Source organism: Pteronotus mesoamericanus, unplaced genomic scaffold (genome assembly GCF_021234165.1).
Source record: "Pteronotus mesoamericanus isolate MK-2021 breed Mesoamerican mustached bat unplaced genomic scaffold, CSHL_Meso_final scaffold_128, whole genome shotgun sequence".
In the NCBI taxonomy this organism is placed as follows: Eukaryota; Metazoa; Chordata; class Mammalia; order Chiroptera; family Mormoopidae; genus Pteronotus; species Pteronotus mesoamericanus.
Window position 1 is genome coordinate 2219571 of NW_026555305.1, and position 17729 is coordinate 2237299.

At 56.9% G+C, this 17729-nt stretch overlaps 1 protein-coding gene and 1 pseudogene across 1 annotated transcript; both read left to right on the forward strand.

Annotated features, from left to right (window-relative positions):
• Positions 1–2255: 2255 nt before the first annotated feature.
• LOC129082449 (patr class I histocompatibility antigen, A-126 alpha chain-like) lies at positions 2256–9139 on the forward strand (annotated as a pseudogene).
• A 6119-nt stretch (positions 9140–15258) lies between these two features.
• On the forward strand, positions 15259–17467 carry LOC129082592 (HLA class I histocompatibility antigen, B alpha chain-like). Its single transcript, XM_054588304.1, has 5 exons — positions 15259–15339; positions 15594–15878; positions 16096–16371; positions 16913–17188; positions 17286–17467. The coding sequence occupies exons 1-5, from the start codon at positions 15276–15278 to the stop codon at positions 17465–17467; spliced, it is 1083 nt and encodes a 360-aa protein (XP_054444279.1). The 5' UTR covers positions 15259–15275.
• Positions 17468–17729: the final 262 nt, after the last annotated feature.

A 17729-nucleotide genomic window follows, 5' to 3' on the forward strand; every position in this document is an offset into this window, starting at 1 on the left:
TCAGATCGAAAAACAGACTGGAAACACAGACTGGAAACACATTTATGTTTCATGAAAGTGGAAACAAGCAAACACAAAGAGCCAGGGTAGCGATAGTTACACCAGACAAAACAGACTTAAAACAAATGCTATAGAACAAGATTCAGAGAAGGGCCCAGCCATGCCACGTCTGGGTATTTAGCTAAAGAAACCCAAACACTACAAAAAGACATATATGTCCATATGTTCATTGAAGCATTATTCACAAAGCCAAGATTCGGAAGCAACCTAGGCGTCCATTAATAGATGGATGCGCACAGAGGAGGAGCTGCACGTGTACAAGGGAGTACGGCCCAGTCACAGAAAAGAACGAAATCGTGCCCTTGGCAACAACATGGATGGAGGGTATTGCACTGAGTGAAATAAGCTGGACAGAGAAAAGCAAATGCCAGGTGATTGCACGACATGTAGAGGGTGACGATGACGTCATCAAGCTGAACAGAAACAGACTAGTCCATACAGGGGACAGACTGATGGTCACCCGAGGGGAGGGAGATTCCGGGGCTGGGCGAAAACGCTGAGGGGATCGAGACGCACAGGTCGGTAGCGGCGTTATCGACACGGGGGTGCGCCGTGCAGCACAGGGATGGGAGTCAGTGACGCTGTGGTGACCGCATACGGGGTCAGACGGGCACTGGGGTTGTGGGGTGATCACGCTGTAAGGTATATACATGTCTAACCGCGGAGTTGTCCACCTAAACCTAATATTGTACACGAACTGTCATCAGAAAACAAAAAACAGTGGAAAAAAGAAGATAACAATATCTGGATTCATTACACAAATGGATCAATTTCTTAACTGTCCTTAATGAACATGGAGAATAAAAAATAAATTATCTCCTATGATGCACTGGGAAGTACATAAACACACTTCTACCGTTCCCCCGGGTCATGAGCCCAGGAAAACGGCCCGCGTGGGCCGAGCCAGCCTCTCATTTATGGAGCAGCGTGTCCACATAAGAGAGTGAGTGACGCAGGAACTGTGAGGACTGAGGGTGGGTGGCCTGGCGAACACTTTCTCAGAAATGAACGTGCGCCTCTCCCTCAAGGAAGGCCGCCGGGCGGCGGACAGCTGACAGCCCTTGTTGTCTGGATAGAACAGAAGCTCTCAGGGGAAAACCAGGATTTTGGAAAACTTGGGTCTCACCACGGAAGACAGACAGCTTCCCCGAGCTGACAGACGTTTCCGGTGGGGCCTGCGGAGCCTTTAACAAATGTGATGTTTTGATGATGTGTAATTAATGCATCAACACTGGGAGATCCCTATCACTTAGGGAGACAAGGCATTACTTCTAAACAATCCTACATCAGTACAAGAGCCGCTCAAGAAATGTAACAGAATAGGAGATACTCCACGTTATAATTTCAGGTTCCCCTTTGCAAAGAGCTTTTCATGAACTACCACCTGGGTAGCTTTAGTGTGCGATCGAAGATGAATAGCCACACTTATCTGAAAAGATTGTTAAAAATGCTGTTCCTACATATTTGCATGAGGCTGTATATTTCTTCATCTACTGCAAGCAAAATAACAGATTAAACGCAGAAGCACATATGAGAATCCAGCGGACTTCTAATGAAACAGACAGGAACTGAGACCTGCAAAGATGTAAAGTGTAAGCAGATCCATTCTTCTCACTCCCTTGTTTCTTTGGGGAATAGTTCTTTTTCATAAAAACATTATTTCTGTTAACATGTCCTGGGTTATTCAAATTATTCTAAATGAATTAATAACTTTTTCAAACTGTTTTCTTCATTGAATGGTAAATATTGATAGCAAGAACCCACACAAACAAAATTACTGTGGCCGCCCTCCCTAGTTTGTAAGGCTGCATGGACAACCTGAAACCACAATGTGTAAACAGCCCGTGGGCCGGGACTCAGGGAGACGGCGGGGCAGGCAGTTCTCCGCGCAGGAGGCGGGCTCGGGGCAGAGTCCCGGGTCCCCAGGCCTGGCTCTCAGGGTCTCAGCCTGAGACCTAGAAGACGGAGTCTGGCGTGGAGATGCTCCTGTTTGGGAGTCAGTTCCCCTTTCCCTCTCACAGCCTAGATCTGCTCCCACATCCTGGATACTCATGACGCTTCGCCAGTTCTCACTCCCATTGGGCGTCTGAACTCAAGAGATGCCAATAAGCTTCATTGTGGTTCGGGGGGGGGGGGGGTGGTAAAGGCCTCACAGCCCACCGGAACCCAAACCCCCAAGATGTTTAGGGTGGGTCATGGGGCCCAGAACCCTCCTGCTGCTCTCGGGGGCCCTGGCCCTCACCACGACCCGGGCCGGTGAGTGCGCGGTCGGGAGGGAAGCGGCCCTGCGGGGCAGGAGCGGGCGGGGGGGGGGGCGGCGGGTACCCGGCGGGGGCGCACGACCCGGGGACTGCGCGTCTGCAGCGCCCCCCAGGGCAGACCCAAGACCCCCGCTTCGGCCGCACCATTCCCCCCGCCCCCAGGTCTCCACCACCGCCTCTTTTTCGTCCCCAGGGCCCCCTACCTCTAGCGGCGCGACCGCGGACGCAGGACGCGCGTCCTCCCCGCCCCCAGGCTCCCACACGCTGAGAATTTTCACCGCCGCCGTGTCCGGGCCGGGCCCCTGGACGTACCGGTACTTCGGGGTCGGCTACGTGGACGACAGGGAGATCATGCGTTTCGACACCAGCGCGACGGGTCCGAGGCTGAAACTGGTGGTCCAGGGGCTGGAGAAGCTGTTGTTGGAGTGGGAACGGGCGGAGAAGGAGCATCGGCAGTTCTGGGACGACTACATGCGGAAAATCGAGTTTTACGAGCAGATGAGCAGAGCGAACCTGAACAAGCTGCGCGCCCACTACAGCCAAGGCGAGGACGGTGAGCCACGCGCGCCCGGGTCCGGGCACGACCCGCATCCGCACGGGCAGGCCGGCGATACCGGGGGTCTCCGTGTCCGAGTGTCCCCCCGAGGCTACTGGACCGGCCCGGACCCCATAGCGGGAAGAGCTTATGGGAAATTGAACCCGGTTTCGTTATCACATTAGGTTTAATCAACAGGGGTCGGCCCGGACCCGTGGAGCAGGGGGCACACCGGTCCTCTGCCCGGGGCGAAGTGGGCGGGGCTGACCACGGTGGGGCGGGGTCAGGGTCTCACACCTTCCAGGAAATGACCGGCTGCGTCGTGGGGTCGGACGGGCGCTTCCTCCGCGGATACAGTCAGTTCGCCTACGACGGCACCGACTACGTCGCCCTGAACGAGGACCTGCGCTCCTGGACCGCGGCGGACGCGGGGATCAACTGGCGCGACTTAGTGCAGGTCCCTGATGTGGAGCGACGGAGGGCCTACTTGGAGGAAAAGTGCGTGCGCTGGCTGCGCCTGATCCTGGAGAAAGGGAAGGAGACGCTGCTCCGAGCCGGTACCGGGGCGCGGGCCTCCCCGGGGAGGGGTCTGCGGGCTGGGGCGGCTCCTACAGGGAGAGGAGGGAGGTGGTCAGTGTCGGAATCCGCCTCCTGCTCCGGAGACGGAGGAGCCCCCAGGTTTCCTTCTTCTGTGACTCCCCGCGGGCCCAGCTTTCTCTGAAGGAAATTGAGGGCCCCAGCCTCTCCCTGAAACAACCCACAGCGGCTCCCTCACACCCTGCAGCCACCTGGTGCCCAGGACGCGCTCCCTGGTTCCCGGGCTGAGCCCGACTCTGGAGGCCTGACTGCGGCTTTTCTGAGTCTTCAGCCTCCGCCTGAGTCTGTGTCTCCCCTTAGAGACCTGGACACTCCTACCCTAGGTTCTCACCCTCATTCTGGAACTTTCCAAAAAATAGGAGATTATCCCAGATGCCTCAGTCCAGCCTGGTGCCTGGGTGCTGCACCCCCTTCCCCACCCCCCCTGTCCCCTCCAATCTCAGGGTGGCACGTGAGCGCTGCTGGAGTGTCCCCTGACCATGCGAAGTCCCTGAATGTTCTCACCCTCCCCTCAGTCTCTCCCAAGATGCGTTTGACCCGTCACCCCACCTCTGACCGTGAGGTCACCCTGAGGTGCTGGGCCCAGGGCTTCTACCCCGCGGACATCACCCTGACCTGGCAGCGTGACGGGGAGGACCTGCCCCAGGACACGGAGACTGTGGACACCAGGCCTGCGGGGGACGGGACCTTCCAGACGTGGGCGGCCGTGGCCGTGCCCCCTGGACAGGAGCAGAGCTACACGTGCCGCGTGGAACACGCGGGGCTGCCCGAGCCCCTGACCCTGCGATGGGGTGAGGGGGGGCGTGGGCACAGAGCCTCTCCTCAGGGCGTCCCTGCGCGGGGTCAGGACTCGGGCCTGAGGGTGGCCTCTCACCTCCCCTCGCAGACCCCCCTCCTGGGACCACCGTCCCCTTCGTGGACATCACTGCTGCCCTGGGTCTCCTTGTTGCTGCGGTCGCTGTGGCTGTGACGTGGAGGAGGAAGCGCTCAGGTGGGCAGGGGTGGGGCCGAGGTCCCTGTCCCCCTGGGGGTCAGGCCCAGGTGGCCGTGTGCTCCGCCTCGTGAGTGGGCATCGTACCCACACGGGTGCTGCCCGTCGGGGGCCTGTTTGCCAACACTGACCCTTCAGTGAGGCCCGTGGGATAATGAGGGACAAATTTCTCACCTGCTGATTGTAGCCAATGGGGAGTGATTCCCAGCCGTCAGAGTCAGAGGGGAGGGTTACCTGCTGGGACCACTGTGCGTATTGGGAGCTGTAGCCCACAAAGGGATGCATTGTATTCGCTGAAGCTTGCTCCGCTCTGCACTGCCCTGATAAGGAAAAAACAAAGTGTTTTCCTTCACTACAAGGATGTATTCCTGAGCCCCGAATACTGTGCCTTCATGAGCATCTGGCACCACCTTGTCTGACAGACCTTGATTTAAGACAAACCTCTGTATTTCTTCAATGTATTGTCTATAACCTTTTGGTGGAGATCGATAGGTTTTGCATGCATGCTCTATACCCCTGTGGGCATATAGTTCTCAATAAACGCCACTTCGAGAGAAGGGCTCAGGGCATTCTCCGCTAGAGGGAATCACCCCCTTTCCTGGCAGACCGAGAGTGTCCGGAACGAATTATTTCCACTTCTGAGGCGACCTGTGAGGACTCTGCGGGACCAAGTCCTCCCTTAACTCCCGCCCAGACAAAGACTTGAGGCCCGGAGCCATCGCCGCGGGAGGCACGCCTATGGGACCAGACGGCAGTTTCGGCGCCTAACGTCCCCGGTGTGGGGTCCCGCGACACCAGCGCTTGTTGGTCAGGCCTCGGGTGTGCGAAGATGAAGGGAAAGAGAGACTTGTTTTAGGGCCCCTTCTGGCGCCCGTTCATTTTCTGCCCTGCTTCTCTCCGCCTCAGGGGGCTCCAGCAGCTCAATTTGCATCCAAATACCCCTTTGCCTGACTGTGCCTTTTAGTTCAAATTTGCCTCGCTCCTAAGTCTTTTTTCCCCTTTTCTGACTGCTCCATTTACATCTCCCACTCCCGGGTCTATCTGCTGTACAAAGTAATGGCGTTTGTGTTCCAGCCGATGAGCCATCCAATCCCCTGAAACCAAACCTTTGATCAGGGAAGGAAGCAAAATTTTAGCTGGGAGTGGCACGTGTTGGTGTGTCCAGGTTTTTCTCTCGTAACTCTGCCTTCTCCTCACTCACATTTGCTTCATTTATAAGTTTCCTCCTCTTCATTTCATAATATGCTTCTTCGGTAACATGTTTGGCAACCTGATTAGGCTTACGTTTTATGAGACTTATTATATTCATTCTGGAATGTTGGGCATGTGTGTTGCAGGAGGTTCAAGGCGTAGATGGTCGGTGCAAGTGGAAGGAGGATTGTGTGGGGGGAAGGACGGAGAAAGAAGGGATTAAGACGGTGAACGGGCTGGGAAGGGGAAAAAGGAGGAAAGGAAAGAGAGAGAGGCCACCTCGGTGCGTGGCGTGGGAAGAAAGGACATCAGAAGTAGAAAGTGAATGAAGGAAAAGTAAGCAGGTAAGTCTTTGCAACGCTGGAAAATCTTAGACGTAGGAGCTACTAAGTTCTGAGAACAACAGGGTAATTAACTCGCTAATCCAGTCAGCAGGGCGCCTGCCTCTCCAAAGCTGTAGGGAATACAGTGACACCTTGAAACGCACAGGCGTTCTTTCAGCTGCGCCTGAGGCCTGGGCCTGTGAGCCTTGCCTGCTCCCCAGCCCACTTCTTCCTCGTGTTTCTAAGGACAAGGACTTCCCTTCACGCTTTACATTTTTCTCCCTACCTGATGCCCCCGGCATTTGGCACCTGAAGAAGTGCGCGAGGACAGAAGGTCTCTATGCAGAAAACCAGTTAAGACCGGTGGCTGACGGCACTTCCGTCAGCCTTGACTTTGCCTGGAGCGTCCTGCCTGAGGGAGGCGCGCCCGAGCTCTCTGGTCACTAGAAAGAATCGAGGAACGAAGATTGGCTGTGAAAGCTCGTAGAAGCCGCCTGGGAAAAGCCTCGCAGCTTGACTGCTTCTGAGGTTCCTGGCGGTCTTTCCACGGACCAAAGGAAGGAAGGCTGCTTTCCTGGAAGGTGGCGACGAGGAACCGTAAGGCACAACGGAAACCCCGGGGACTTGCGGGAAGCGGGTGCGTGGCTCAGCTTCTGGGCCCTGAGGGGCGGGCTGAAGAGCCCATCGAAAAGTTCCCTCTGTGAGTTCCAGCAAAACGGACGTAAAGGTCATACGGGGTCAGGTGCAGCTCTCGTTGTGTTTATGCAAACACGCGGGCAAAATCAAAACCGGACTTCTCGCAGCCCCTTTCATGCCCGTAGGGCTGATCTTAGGAAGAAAAATCGGGACTCAAGGAAAATCACAATCCTCGGGGGTAGACATTCGGCCCGTGCAGCTCACTGTCTTCAAAGTCGGTTTTCATTTGGAAGTCGATTTGGGTTTGTCACATCCTCAAAAAGGCTCGATTTACAGGCGAGAAGAATCTGTCGATCGCCACTTAAATGTCGTGCCCACAAAGGCCCAAAACACAGTTGCGCGGACTCACAGACTGGCTTGTAGGTGGTTGTGTACATTAACCCTTTTGCACGAGTTCACTCATTGCAGGTGGGTCTATCCAGCTGGGTAGCCCCTGCATCCGCCCAGACAGGGGACCAAGCCTTGCTAAAGGCCTAGAAGACTCCAGACCCTGAACAGCAGCTGGCCGAACAGCGACTGTCCCTGTGACAACTTATTCTTCCCTAAAGCTGACGGGAACCAAGCCCCAAATCCACCGCGCAGCACCATTATGAATTATACTGGTGCTATTGCTATTTGAACCCATCAGAGACCTCAAACTCCTCTTCAAGAAACAAAAACCTGTTACGGATAAGCAACGTAATAACAACCTTAGTATAATCATCTTTCTCCTGTTTCCAGCGCTCTCTCTACCTGCCTGTCGGTGCCTCAGCCTCCTCTCCACAAAGGCATTTCTTTCTCTGTCTCTGTTGGATTTAACCCTTATTAGATAAGATCCCAAGTCCTCCACTCTACTCATCTTCTTGGCAAATTGGTCGCCTCTAGGAGGCAGCCGTCACTACCTGCGCCTGGGGCCTCAGGCCTGGACAAGCGTTTCGTGGTTCTCAGTAGGGAGGGTCTACCGCCCTGTCCAAGCCTGAAGCAGCTACAGAAGACGGACCTTCTCGCCTCCGCAACCCAGAAAGGAGTTTTTGAGAACCATGTCTCTCAGGGAGACAGGAGACAGGAGCAGCCTAGGAAGGGCTCTGAGACTGCGCTGTTGTTACTGGCCGGCGCCCCCATCATGGTTGCCAGGAAACGCCTTGTGTCACTTAGGTGGAAGGAACAGCACACCCAAGCGGGGAGGAGGGAGCCGCGTCTCACCCGCAGACTCAGCTGTCCTGGGCCTGGTCCGATAACACTGCCAGGTGTCCAACTCCACTGCAAACACTGTGTTAGCACACAAGGCCGGAGCCCTTCGAGTCCTATGTAGCGTTCCCACCATCTGGGAAAGAAGGTCTTCGAACTGCGCTTTCGTCCCAAGGCCTGGAATGTGGGAGAGGGTTACCCAAAGAAGCAGCCCATAAGTAACTTCGGGTAACTGCCCCAACTGTAATTAAATGCCTCCTGATCACTGTAGTTTTCTGTACCTTGAGGTATATTTGCAAATTGTTTTCCAAACATCGTGTACGTGAAAAAGCAGGTAGCAGGCTTCACCGGGCTTACACTGCATCTGCTTTAATAAAGAAACAAGGGGAGATGTTGGGGACCACTTTGTGTATTGGCAACCGTAGCCCCACGAAGGAATGCATTGCATCCACTGAAGCTTGCTCCGCTCTGCACTGCCCTGATAAGGAAAAAGCAGATGTCTTGCTTCACCACAAGGAGATCATTCCTGAGCCCCGAAAACTGGGCCTTAACCACCATCTGGTGCCAACCTGTCTGACAGACCTTGATTTAAGACTAACCTCTGCATTCCTTCAATGTATTGTCTATAACCTTTTGGTGGAGATCGATAGGCTTTGTGTGCACGCTGTCTACCCCTGCGCGCATATCGTTCTCAATAAAAGCCACTTCAGGAGAAGGGCTGGGGCATTCTCCGCTAGAGGGAATCACCCCCTTTCCTGGCAGACCAAGAGTGGCTGGAACGACTTATTTCCCCACCATTCCGGCGGGGGGTGGGGGGGCTCTGTGGGGCAGCGTAGCCCGTCAACGGTTCCTGTGAGGACCGCACGTCCTGGTGGGCGGTTGATCCAGTCCCCGCACATGTACTGTCCCTGTGTTTCCTAATCCTACCCTGGGTGCTCAGTTACAATTCTGGAAACTTCCCTGTCCTTCAGGAGTATGGGGGTCCTTTAGGGTCACGGGACCCAGCCTCCCCCCGACCCCTCACAGAGCGTTTGCTTCCCACAGGCAGAGGCGGGGAGAGCCGCGCTCAGGCTGCCTGTCAGTCTGGGTGTCGGGAGGGGACGCCTGGGACCCTGGGGAGCGTGTGGGTGGGAGTCTAGGAGGGGGCTCCCCACCCCGTGACTCTGCTGCTGTGTCCTTCCCCAGGCGGTGACAGTGCCCAGGGCTCTGATGTGTCTCTCACAGCTGCTGACGGTGAGACCCTGAGGGCAGGAAGTGGGGGCACTGGGCCCGAGGGGCACAGCTGGGTTTTGGGGATCCTTAGAGTGGGACGTGCTGAGCCTGCGGTGGCTGTGGGGGACTGTGACACTTCTGAGACGGAGCTGAATTTGTTCATGACAACCATCTTCCCAGCGTGACACAGCTGCCTCCTAGGGCCTTTGGTGCTAAAATACTCCGTGGGCTGTAAGGATCCCTGACTCCTGGCTCTGCCCCCGCATCAGAACAAGCCTGTGTTTTCTCAGCGTCAGTGAGGAGCCAGTCCCCAGGCCACCCTCCCCACAGGGTCCCGCGGCCTCTCCCCTGGGGACCGCCCTGCCTGTCCTCGCAGAGTCGGGGTAAGGCTGTGCCCATCCTGGTCGTTCCTCAGCTGGACCATCTTTGTAGCTTCTTTGTGCTTGTCTCCTCAGGGGAACCTTGTCCCACCAGGGCCTGTCCTCCCAGGGACTGGAGCGTCACCCGGGCCTTGTCGTGGCCCCGGCGCTGTGCGCACTGAGGGCTTCATGGGGCCGCGTCAGCCTGAGCTCGGACCTGGGTCTGGCCCGCGGCCCCTGAGTTTTGGGCTATTGTTTTTGTTTCTTTCTGTTTGTAGATATTGTACTTATTCTTGCTTTTTAAAATAAAATTATGGGGGTGTGTTTCTTAAATTATAGATGTGTGTTCCTATTAAATTTGCTGCGGGGGCGTTGGCCAATAGGATCACACAGGTGTCAGGCGTGCGTGTCGACGACACCAGATCTGCATGTCGCACTGTGCGCCCCCCCAAGTGAAGCCGGCGGCCGTCACCACATATTAGGCTTCTCCCCGCCCCCCGACCCCCGTCTTCTGCTACCCCCGCCCTGCTGTCTTCCTCCAGGGCTTCAGTTTCACATCCCACGCATGCGTGCCATCATATGCTCTTAGCTTTTTCTGACCCAATCGTTGTCCTTAGCATAATATTCTGAAGGCCCATCCTTGTTGCCAAGGGCAGTCTTCTGTATGCCCGAGTTTTTGTGTTTGGGTTTTTTTCTCCTTCTCCTCTGGGTGTCCCCCCTCTGACAGCAACAGGAGCCATTCTGCCTGTCACTGTCCCCACAAGACCCAGGGAGGTTCCTGCGCCCAGGAATCTGTGGAATCGACAGGACGAGTCTCAGACTCCCCCAGCTCCTGCCTCGCGGGGTGGACTGTCCCTCCCCCCTTCCCAGCCCGCAGAGCCGCGGGCCCTGGAATTAGCAGAGAGCAGGCCCCTGCCGGCTCCGCTCAGACCCGCTCCCGCGGGAACCCTGCTCCGCTCGGCCCGTCTCCCCGCCCTTGGCTCCCGTGCGGGCCCCGGAGCGAACGCGGGGACCCACGGAGGGGCGGCCGCAGTGGGTCTCGGGGACAGCCCCGTGGGGGTGGACGCATCGGTGGCCACGTGAGTGCGTGTTGCGACTCACGGCCCCAGCACCGCGAGCCGCACGCGGCTTTGTCTCCCAGCCCCTGCTCGGTGGGATTCTGTTACAGCGACCCGAAGGGACGACGACAGGCCTGTACTGGAAGGGACCTGAGGGCCACGTCCGGGGGTCCTCGGAGGCCGCCCGGAGGGAAGGCTGAGCGGCCGCAGGGAAACCAAAGTCCTTCCGCGGCGGCCGCCCCGACGCTGCCCCTCCATCCGGGGGCGCCTCCCGCGTCCGCGGCCCTGGGCACAGGGCGGCCTCCGCAGCGGGGCGTTTGTTCTCCCAAGGGGGGATACTGTTAAGCTCCTGGCTATAAATTTTGTCACCTCCCCTCACCTCCCTACGGAGGTCATTCAAATAATCTTCCAGGATATTTACGGCCCTGGCCGGGTGGCTCGGTTGCTTGGAGCGGGTCGTGGGGACCGAAAGGTCGCAGGTTCCACCCCCGCCAGGGGGCGCGCGAGAGGCACCTGAGCGCCGTGTCCCTCCCTCCCTCCACCTGCCTTCCTCTCTAAAATCATTAGAAACATATCCTCGGGTGACGATATAAAAAGTAAAATTGAAATTAAAAAAAGACATAAGAAAGAAAACAGGAATAAGGGGAGCGACGGGTCTTCGTTCGGGAAGGTTAATTTCTGAGGCTGCACCGGCCCATCCGCAGGGTCCCCTTAGAGGCGCGTCTGCGCCCGGAACGAGGGTCGGAGGGAGGCGGCGCCCCGCGCAGGGTCCGCTTCTCCGCGCTCCCGCCGCTGGGGGCGCTGCCCGGCGAGCTGCGGTCGGGCCCCTGCGAGGTGTCCCCGCGTCCTACTGCCCGGACGGCGCGCGAAGCGGGGCGGGGGGGGGGGGCGCGGGGGAGAGGGGAGGAGAAAGAGAGCTTTGATGTCCGTATTATACTGCAATACATAAAGTATTTTCCGTCATTGGAAATAGCTATTTGAGGTCTATGTGTCGACAGAATCTGTGGCTGGCGGTTCCGACTCAGGCTGTGGCCCTGTCCACGACTGGGACCGCGCGCGCGCGGGGCTGCGGACCACCGTCCGTGCGGGCGGGTGTTCGGGAGGCCCCTCCCCTGCGAGTCGGCCTCCGCGCCCACAGAAGGTGCCGCAGCCGCTGTGGCCGCCCCGCCCGCCGCCCTGGACTCTGCGCCCCCCGCCCCGGGGAGGCGCCTGGGCCGCGCCTGGGGGCGGGGCCGTGAAGGGGCTGCGGGACCTGCGCGCCGGCGTCCCCGGGGCGTGCGATCGGAGCGCGCGGGGGCTGTGAAGGAGGTGCGCGGGCTGCGGGGTCCACGGGGCCAGAGGCCCACATCCCACACGGAGCCGCGCGGGGAGCTGCCCGGCAGGAGACAGGGAGTCAGTGACCTGTGCGGTTAGAGTGTCGGACGCGGCGGGTAGGTGCGGGGCGCCAGAGGCGCCGCCGGGAGCGACGGCCGTGGGGTCGCTCCCGGGTGGAGGGGGACACGTATACGCGCGCACACAAATCACATGCACACAGACACACCGCTGTTACTTTGAACACACGGCTAATATTAAGAAAAACAAAACTACTTTACTGTCGCGCGCTGCTCTCTCTGCAGACCCCGTTTCTGATCACTTTTCTCTCAATGAGCTGATTTGAATGTGTCTTGCGAGGCAGGTCGACCGGACACAGGTCCCCTCAGCGAGGCCTTTGCTTCCTCACGTTTAAAGGAGGGGTCTCCCGGGGGCGGGCGCGAGGCGGGCGGGGTGGTTCTGGCTGCATTTGAAATATTTCACACCGCCCCCTTCTTGCTCAGGTTCCAGGAAGGCAGGGAGTCATCCTTCTCTTCATTGCTCTGCAGCTAACGTCATAATTAAAATGCCAAAGAAAAGGAGAGCTTTTTAAAAGCACCTAGATAACACCAGTTAGTTCCCTACAACGGAGCTCCCATAAGACTGTCAGCTGATTTCTCAAGGTAAATTTTTCAGGACAAAGGAGATCGGAAAGTAATATTCAAAGTAATGAAAAGCAAGGATCTACACCTAGATTACTCCACCCCAACACTATCATTGAGAATCAAAGTTCAGACAAAGAGCTGCCCATACAAGAAAAAGCTAGAGCTATCCTCTCCAAACCGCTATTACAGGAAAGGTTAAAGGGTGTCCTTGAAGAAGAAGAAGAAAAACGCTGGCTGGTGTGGCTCAGTGGATTGAGTGAGGGCCTGTGAACCAAAGGGCCACAGGTTCCGTTCCCAGTCAGGGTACATGGATGGGTTGTAAGTTGTGGGCCAGGTCCCCAGTTTTGGGCATGTGAGAGGCAACCACACATGGGTGTTTCTCTCCCTCTCTTCCTCCCTTTCTTCCACTCTCTCTAAAAATAAATAAATAAAATAAAAAGTGACTCATTGAAAAAAAGAATAAGAAGAAACAAAAGTAATAAAAGGGCAATAAGTGCATGTCTATAAAACATCACTTTAAATGAAAATGAATTAATTGCTCCAATCAAAAGACATGCGGTTGCTAAATGCTTCGGAAACAAGGCCCTTGCATGTGCCACCTACAGGAGACTCAGACCCAGGTCACAGGGAAAGACACACGCAGACCAACGCAGAGGGGCGAGGAAAGGCATTTCATGAAGATGGAAACAGAGGAACAGAAAAAGCTGGGGTAACAATACTTATCCCCGACAAAACAGACTTTAAAACAAAGGCTACGTAACAAGAGACAAAGAAGGACCCAGCAGTTCCACTTGTGGGTGTTTATCTGAAGACATCCTAATGCTAAATCAAAAAAAGACAAGACAGTCAGATCCATATGTTCATTGCAACATTATTTATAAAAGCCAAGACACGGGAGCAGCCTGAGTGTCCATCAGTGGATGACGAGATAAAGAAGTGGTGCCTATGTACAACCAAATATGACTGAGCCACACAAAAAAGAGAATGAAATCTTGCCCTTGGCAACAGCATGGATGGAGGTGTTGCGCTGAGTGAAGTCAGTCAGACAGAGAGAGACAAGTGCCAGCTGATGGCACTTATACGTGGAATCTAAAGAATAAAGTCATCAAGCAGAACAGAAACAGACTCCCAGACAGAGGGAACAGACTGACGGTTGCCAGATGGGAGAGGGGTTAGGGCGACTGGGTGAACAAGGTGCAGAATTAAGAAGTACAAGTGGTAGTTACAGAAGAGTCACTGGGATGTAAAGTACATCACAAGGAATATAGTCAGTCATATTGTAGTAACTACATAGGGTGTAAGATGGGCACTAGATTTATCAGGGTGGTCACTTTGTAAGTTATAGAAATGTCTAATCACAGAGTTGGACACCTGAAACTAATATGATATGGTACATAAACTGTAATTGAAAAATGAGAAATATTATAGAGAGAAGAGATGTCTTGAATTCCTTATACAAATGGATTAATTTCTTAACTGTGCTTTAATGAAAACGGAAAATTAAAAAATAAAATATCGCCCATGATGACCGGGAAAATGCACCAACACACTGCTGCTGCGTTCCCCAGTGGCATGGCCCAGGAAAATGGCCCGCGTGGGCTGAGCCAGCCTCTGTTTCATGGAGCAGCGTGTCCACTTAAGAGAGTGAGTGACACCGGAACTGTGGTGACTGAGGGTTGGTGACTTGGCAAACACTTTCTCAGAAATGGATGTGAGCTTCTTCCTCAGGAAAAGTCAACTGGCAGTTGACAACTGACAGCACTTGTCTGGATAGAACGGAAGCTCTCAGGGGAAAACCAGGATTTTGGCAAACTTGGGTCTCACCACGGAAGGCAGACATCTTCCCCGAGCTGACAGACGTTTCCGGTGGGGCCTGCGGGGAAGCTAACAAATGTGATGTTTTGATGATGAGTAATTAATGCATCAACATTGGATGATCTCTATGGCATTACTTTAAAATGATCCTGCATCAGTGCAGGAGCCACTGAAGCAACGTAGCCGAATAGGAAATACTCTATGGCATTGTTTCGGGTTCCCCTTTGCAAAGAGATTTTCAGGAACCACCAATTCCTTGCTGTAGTGTCCAATCAAAAATTAATATCTCCACTTATATGAGAAGGTTTTTAAAAGTCTCCTCCTCCATATCTGTGTGAGGCTGTATATATTTTCATAACCCACAGCAAAAAAAAAAGATTAAATGCAGAAGCAAAAATGAAAACCCAGCGGTCTCCTAATGATACAGGCAAGACCTGAGACCTGCAAAATGTAAACTGTAAGCAGATCCGCTCTTCTCACCGCCTCGTGTATTTGAGAAATAAGTATTTTTAATAAAAACACTTCCGTTAACATAGGTTGTTAATATTAGTCTAAATGTGTAAAAATGTTAAACTCCTCTATTCCCTGTATGGTACATAGTGCTAGATCCAACATGCACCTACAAAATCACGTTCCAGGTTCTCCTACTTTGTAACACTGTACAGATAGATGTTCTGCAACCGAAGCGTTGGAGCCGCCGAACGAAGCAGCCCGGGGGCCGGGACGCAGGGGGACAGCGGGACAGAGCTCGGCGCGCAAGCGGAGGAGTCGGGGCAGAGTCCCGGGTCCCCAGGCCTGGCCGGAAGCTCTCAGCCCAGCGCGTTATCTGGGGCGGGGGCTCCCGGCGACCGGGTCCGCCGTCTGCCTCGGGGGTTCCCCGCACCTCCCCCGAGTGAGTCCTTCCGCCTTCCTAACGGGGACGCCGCCGCCGCCGCAGTTCTCACTCCCCATTGGGTGTCAGACTCCGGAGCAGCCAATCAGCGTCGCCGCGTCCTTGGTCTAAACCCCTCCGCGGCCCCAGAACGCGTTCTCCCCGGAAGCTCGGGGTCTGGATCATGGGACTCCGAGCCCTGCTCCTGCTGCTCTCGGGGGCCCTGGCCCTGCCCGCGACCTGGGCCGGTGCGTGCGCGGTCGGGAGGGAGCGGTGTCAGCGGGGCAGGAGCGCGGGGGCGGGGGGCCCGGCGGGGGCGCTGGACGCGGGGAAGGCGCGTCTCCAACAGCCCCGGCCCCGACCCCAGACCCCGCCTCCAGCCTCTGCCCCGTCCCTCTCCCTGCACCCCCACTCCCACCACCACCGCCCCCTTTTCTGTCCCCGGGCCCCTGCCCCTACCGGCCCGACCGCAGACCCAGGATGCGCGTCCTCTCCGCCCCAGGTCCCCACACCCTGAGAATTATGAGCACCACCATTTCCGGACCGGGCCGAGGAAAGTCCCGGTACATCAGCGTCATCTACGTGGACGACACTCAGGTCGAGGGGTTCGACAGCGACGCCCCGAACGCGAGGTTGGAGCCGCGGGTGCCGTGGATGAAGCAGCCGTGGGTGGAGCAGGAGATGCCAGGCTATTGGAATCATTGGACAGGAGTTTGCGTGCAACGCTCACAGATGTACACAGGGAACCTGGACAACCTGCGCGGCTACTACAACCAGAGCGAGGACGGTGAGCCGCGCGCGCGATCCGCATCCTCACAGACGGGCCGGGGTGGAGCGTCACCGCGAGGCTGCAAAACCAGCCCTACCCCCAACCCGGGAGGAGCCCGTGGGTATTTTGATCCGGTTAGATTTTCAGTTTAGGTTAAATGACCGCGGGTCGGGCCTGGGCAGGTGGGAGCCGGGGCGGGGCCAGCTGAGCGGGGCTTACCCAGGGGCGGGGTCAGGGTCTCACACCTTCCAGGAAATGAGGGGCTGCATCGTTGGACCGGATGGGCGCTTCCTCCGCGGGTTCAATCAGTTCGCCTACGACGGCACCGACTACGTCGCCCTGAACGAGGACTTGCGCTCCTGGACCGCGGCCGACAGGGCAGCCCAGGTCACCTGGGGCGACTTGGAGCGGGTCCCTGATGTGGAGAGCAGGAGGGAATTCCTGAAGGATGAGTGCGTGCATTGGCTCCACAAACACTTGGAGAAGGGGAAGGAGAGGCTGCTCCGAGCAGGTACCGGGCGCGGGCCTCCCTGGGGCGGGGTGTGTGCGCTGGGGCATCTCCTACAGGGAGAGGAGGGAGGTGGTCAGTGTTGGAATCCGCCACCTGCTTGGGAGAGGGAAGGGCCCCCAGGTTTCCTTCTTCTGTGACTCCCCTGCGGGCCCAGCTTTCTCTAAAGGACAATAAGAATCCGGACCTCTTCCTGAACAACCCAAAGCGGCTCCCTCACACCCTGTAGCCACCTGGTGCCCAGGGCGCGCTCCCTGGTTCCCGGGCTGAGCCCGTCTCTGGAGGCCTGACTGCGGCTCCTCTGAGGCATCAGCCTCCGACTGAGTCTGTGTGTCTCCTTAGAGACCTGGATACTCCTACCCTAGGTTCCTGCTTGGATTCTGGAAATTTCAAGGAAATAGATGGTTCTGCCCAGGCTGATGTCTGGGTTGTGATCTCCCTTCCCCACCCCCACTGTCCTGTCCACTCTCAGGGCGACACATGAGCGCTGCTGGAGTGTCCCCTGACCATGCAAAGTTGCTGAATGTTCTCACCCTCCCCTCAGACCCTCCAGAGACAAACGTGACCCGCCACCCCATCTCTGACCGTGAGGTGACCCTGAGGTGCTGGGCCCGGGGCTTCTACCCCGCGGACATCACCCTGACCTGGCAGCGTGACGGGGAGGATCTGACCCAGGACATGGAGCTTGTGGAGACCAGGCCTGCGGGGGACGGGACCTTCCAGACGTGGGCGGCCGTGGCCGTGCCCCCTGGACAGGAGCAGAGCTACACGTGCCGCGTGGAGCACGCGGGGCTGCCCGAGCCCCTGACCCTGCGATGGGGTGAGGGGGGGGCGAGGGCACAGAGCCTCTCCTCAGGGCGTCCCTGAGCGGGGTCAGGACTCGGGCCTGAGGGTGGCCTCTCGCCTTCCCCTCGCAGACCCCCCTCCTCGGACCACCGTTCCCATCGTGGGCATCGCTGCTGCTGCCCTGGGTCTCCTTGTTGCTGCGGTCGCTGTGGCTGTGACGTGGAGGAGGAAGCGCTCAGGTGGGCAGGGGTGGGGCCGAGGTCCCTGTCCCCCTGGGGGTCAGGCCCAGGTGGCCGTGTGCTCCGCCTCATGAGTGGGCATCGTACCCACACGGGTGCTGCCCGTCGGGGGCCTGTTTGCCAACACTGACCCTTCAGTGAGGCCCATGCGAAAGTGAGGGACAAATTTCTCACCTGATGACTCTAGCGATGGGGACTGAGTCCCAGCTGTCACAGGTCAGAGGGGAAGGTCCCTGCTGAGGACAGATGTACAGACAGATGCTTGATCCGGTCCCTGCACGTGTACTGCCCTGTATTCCCTGACCCTACCCTGGGTGTGAGTCACAGTTCTGGAAC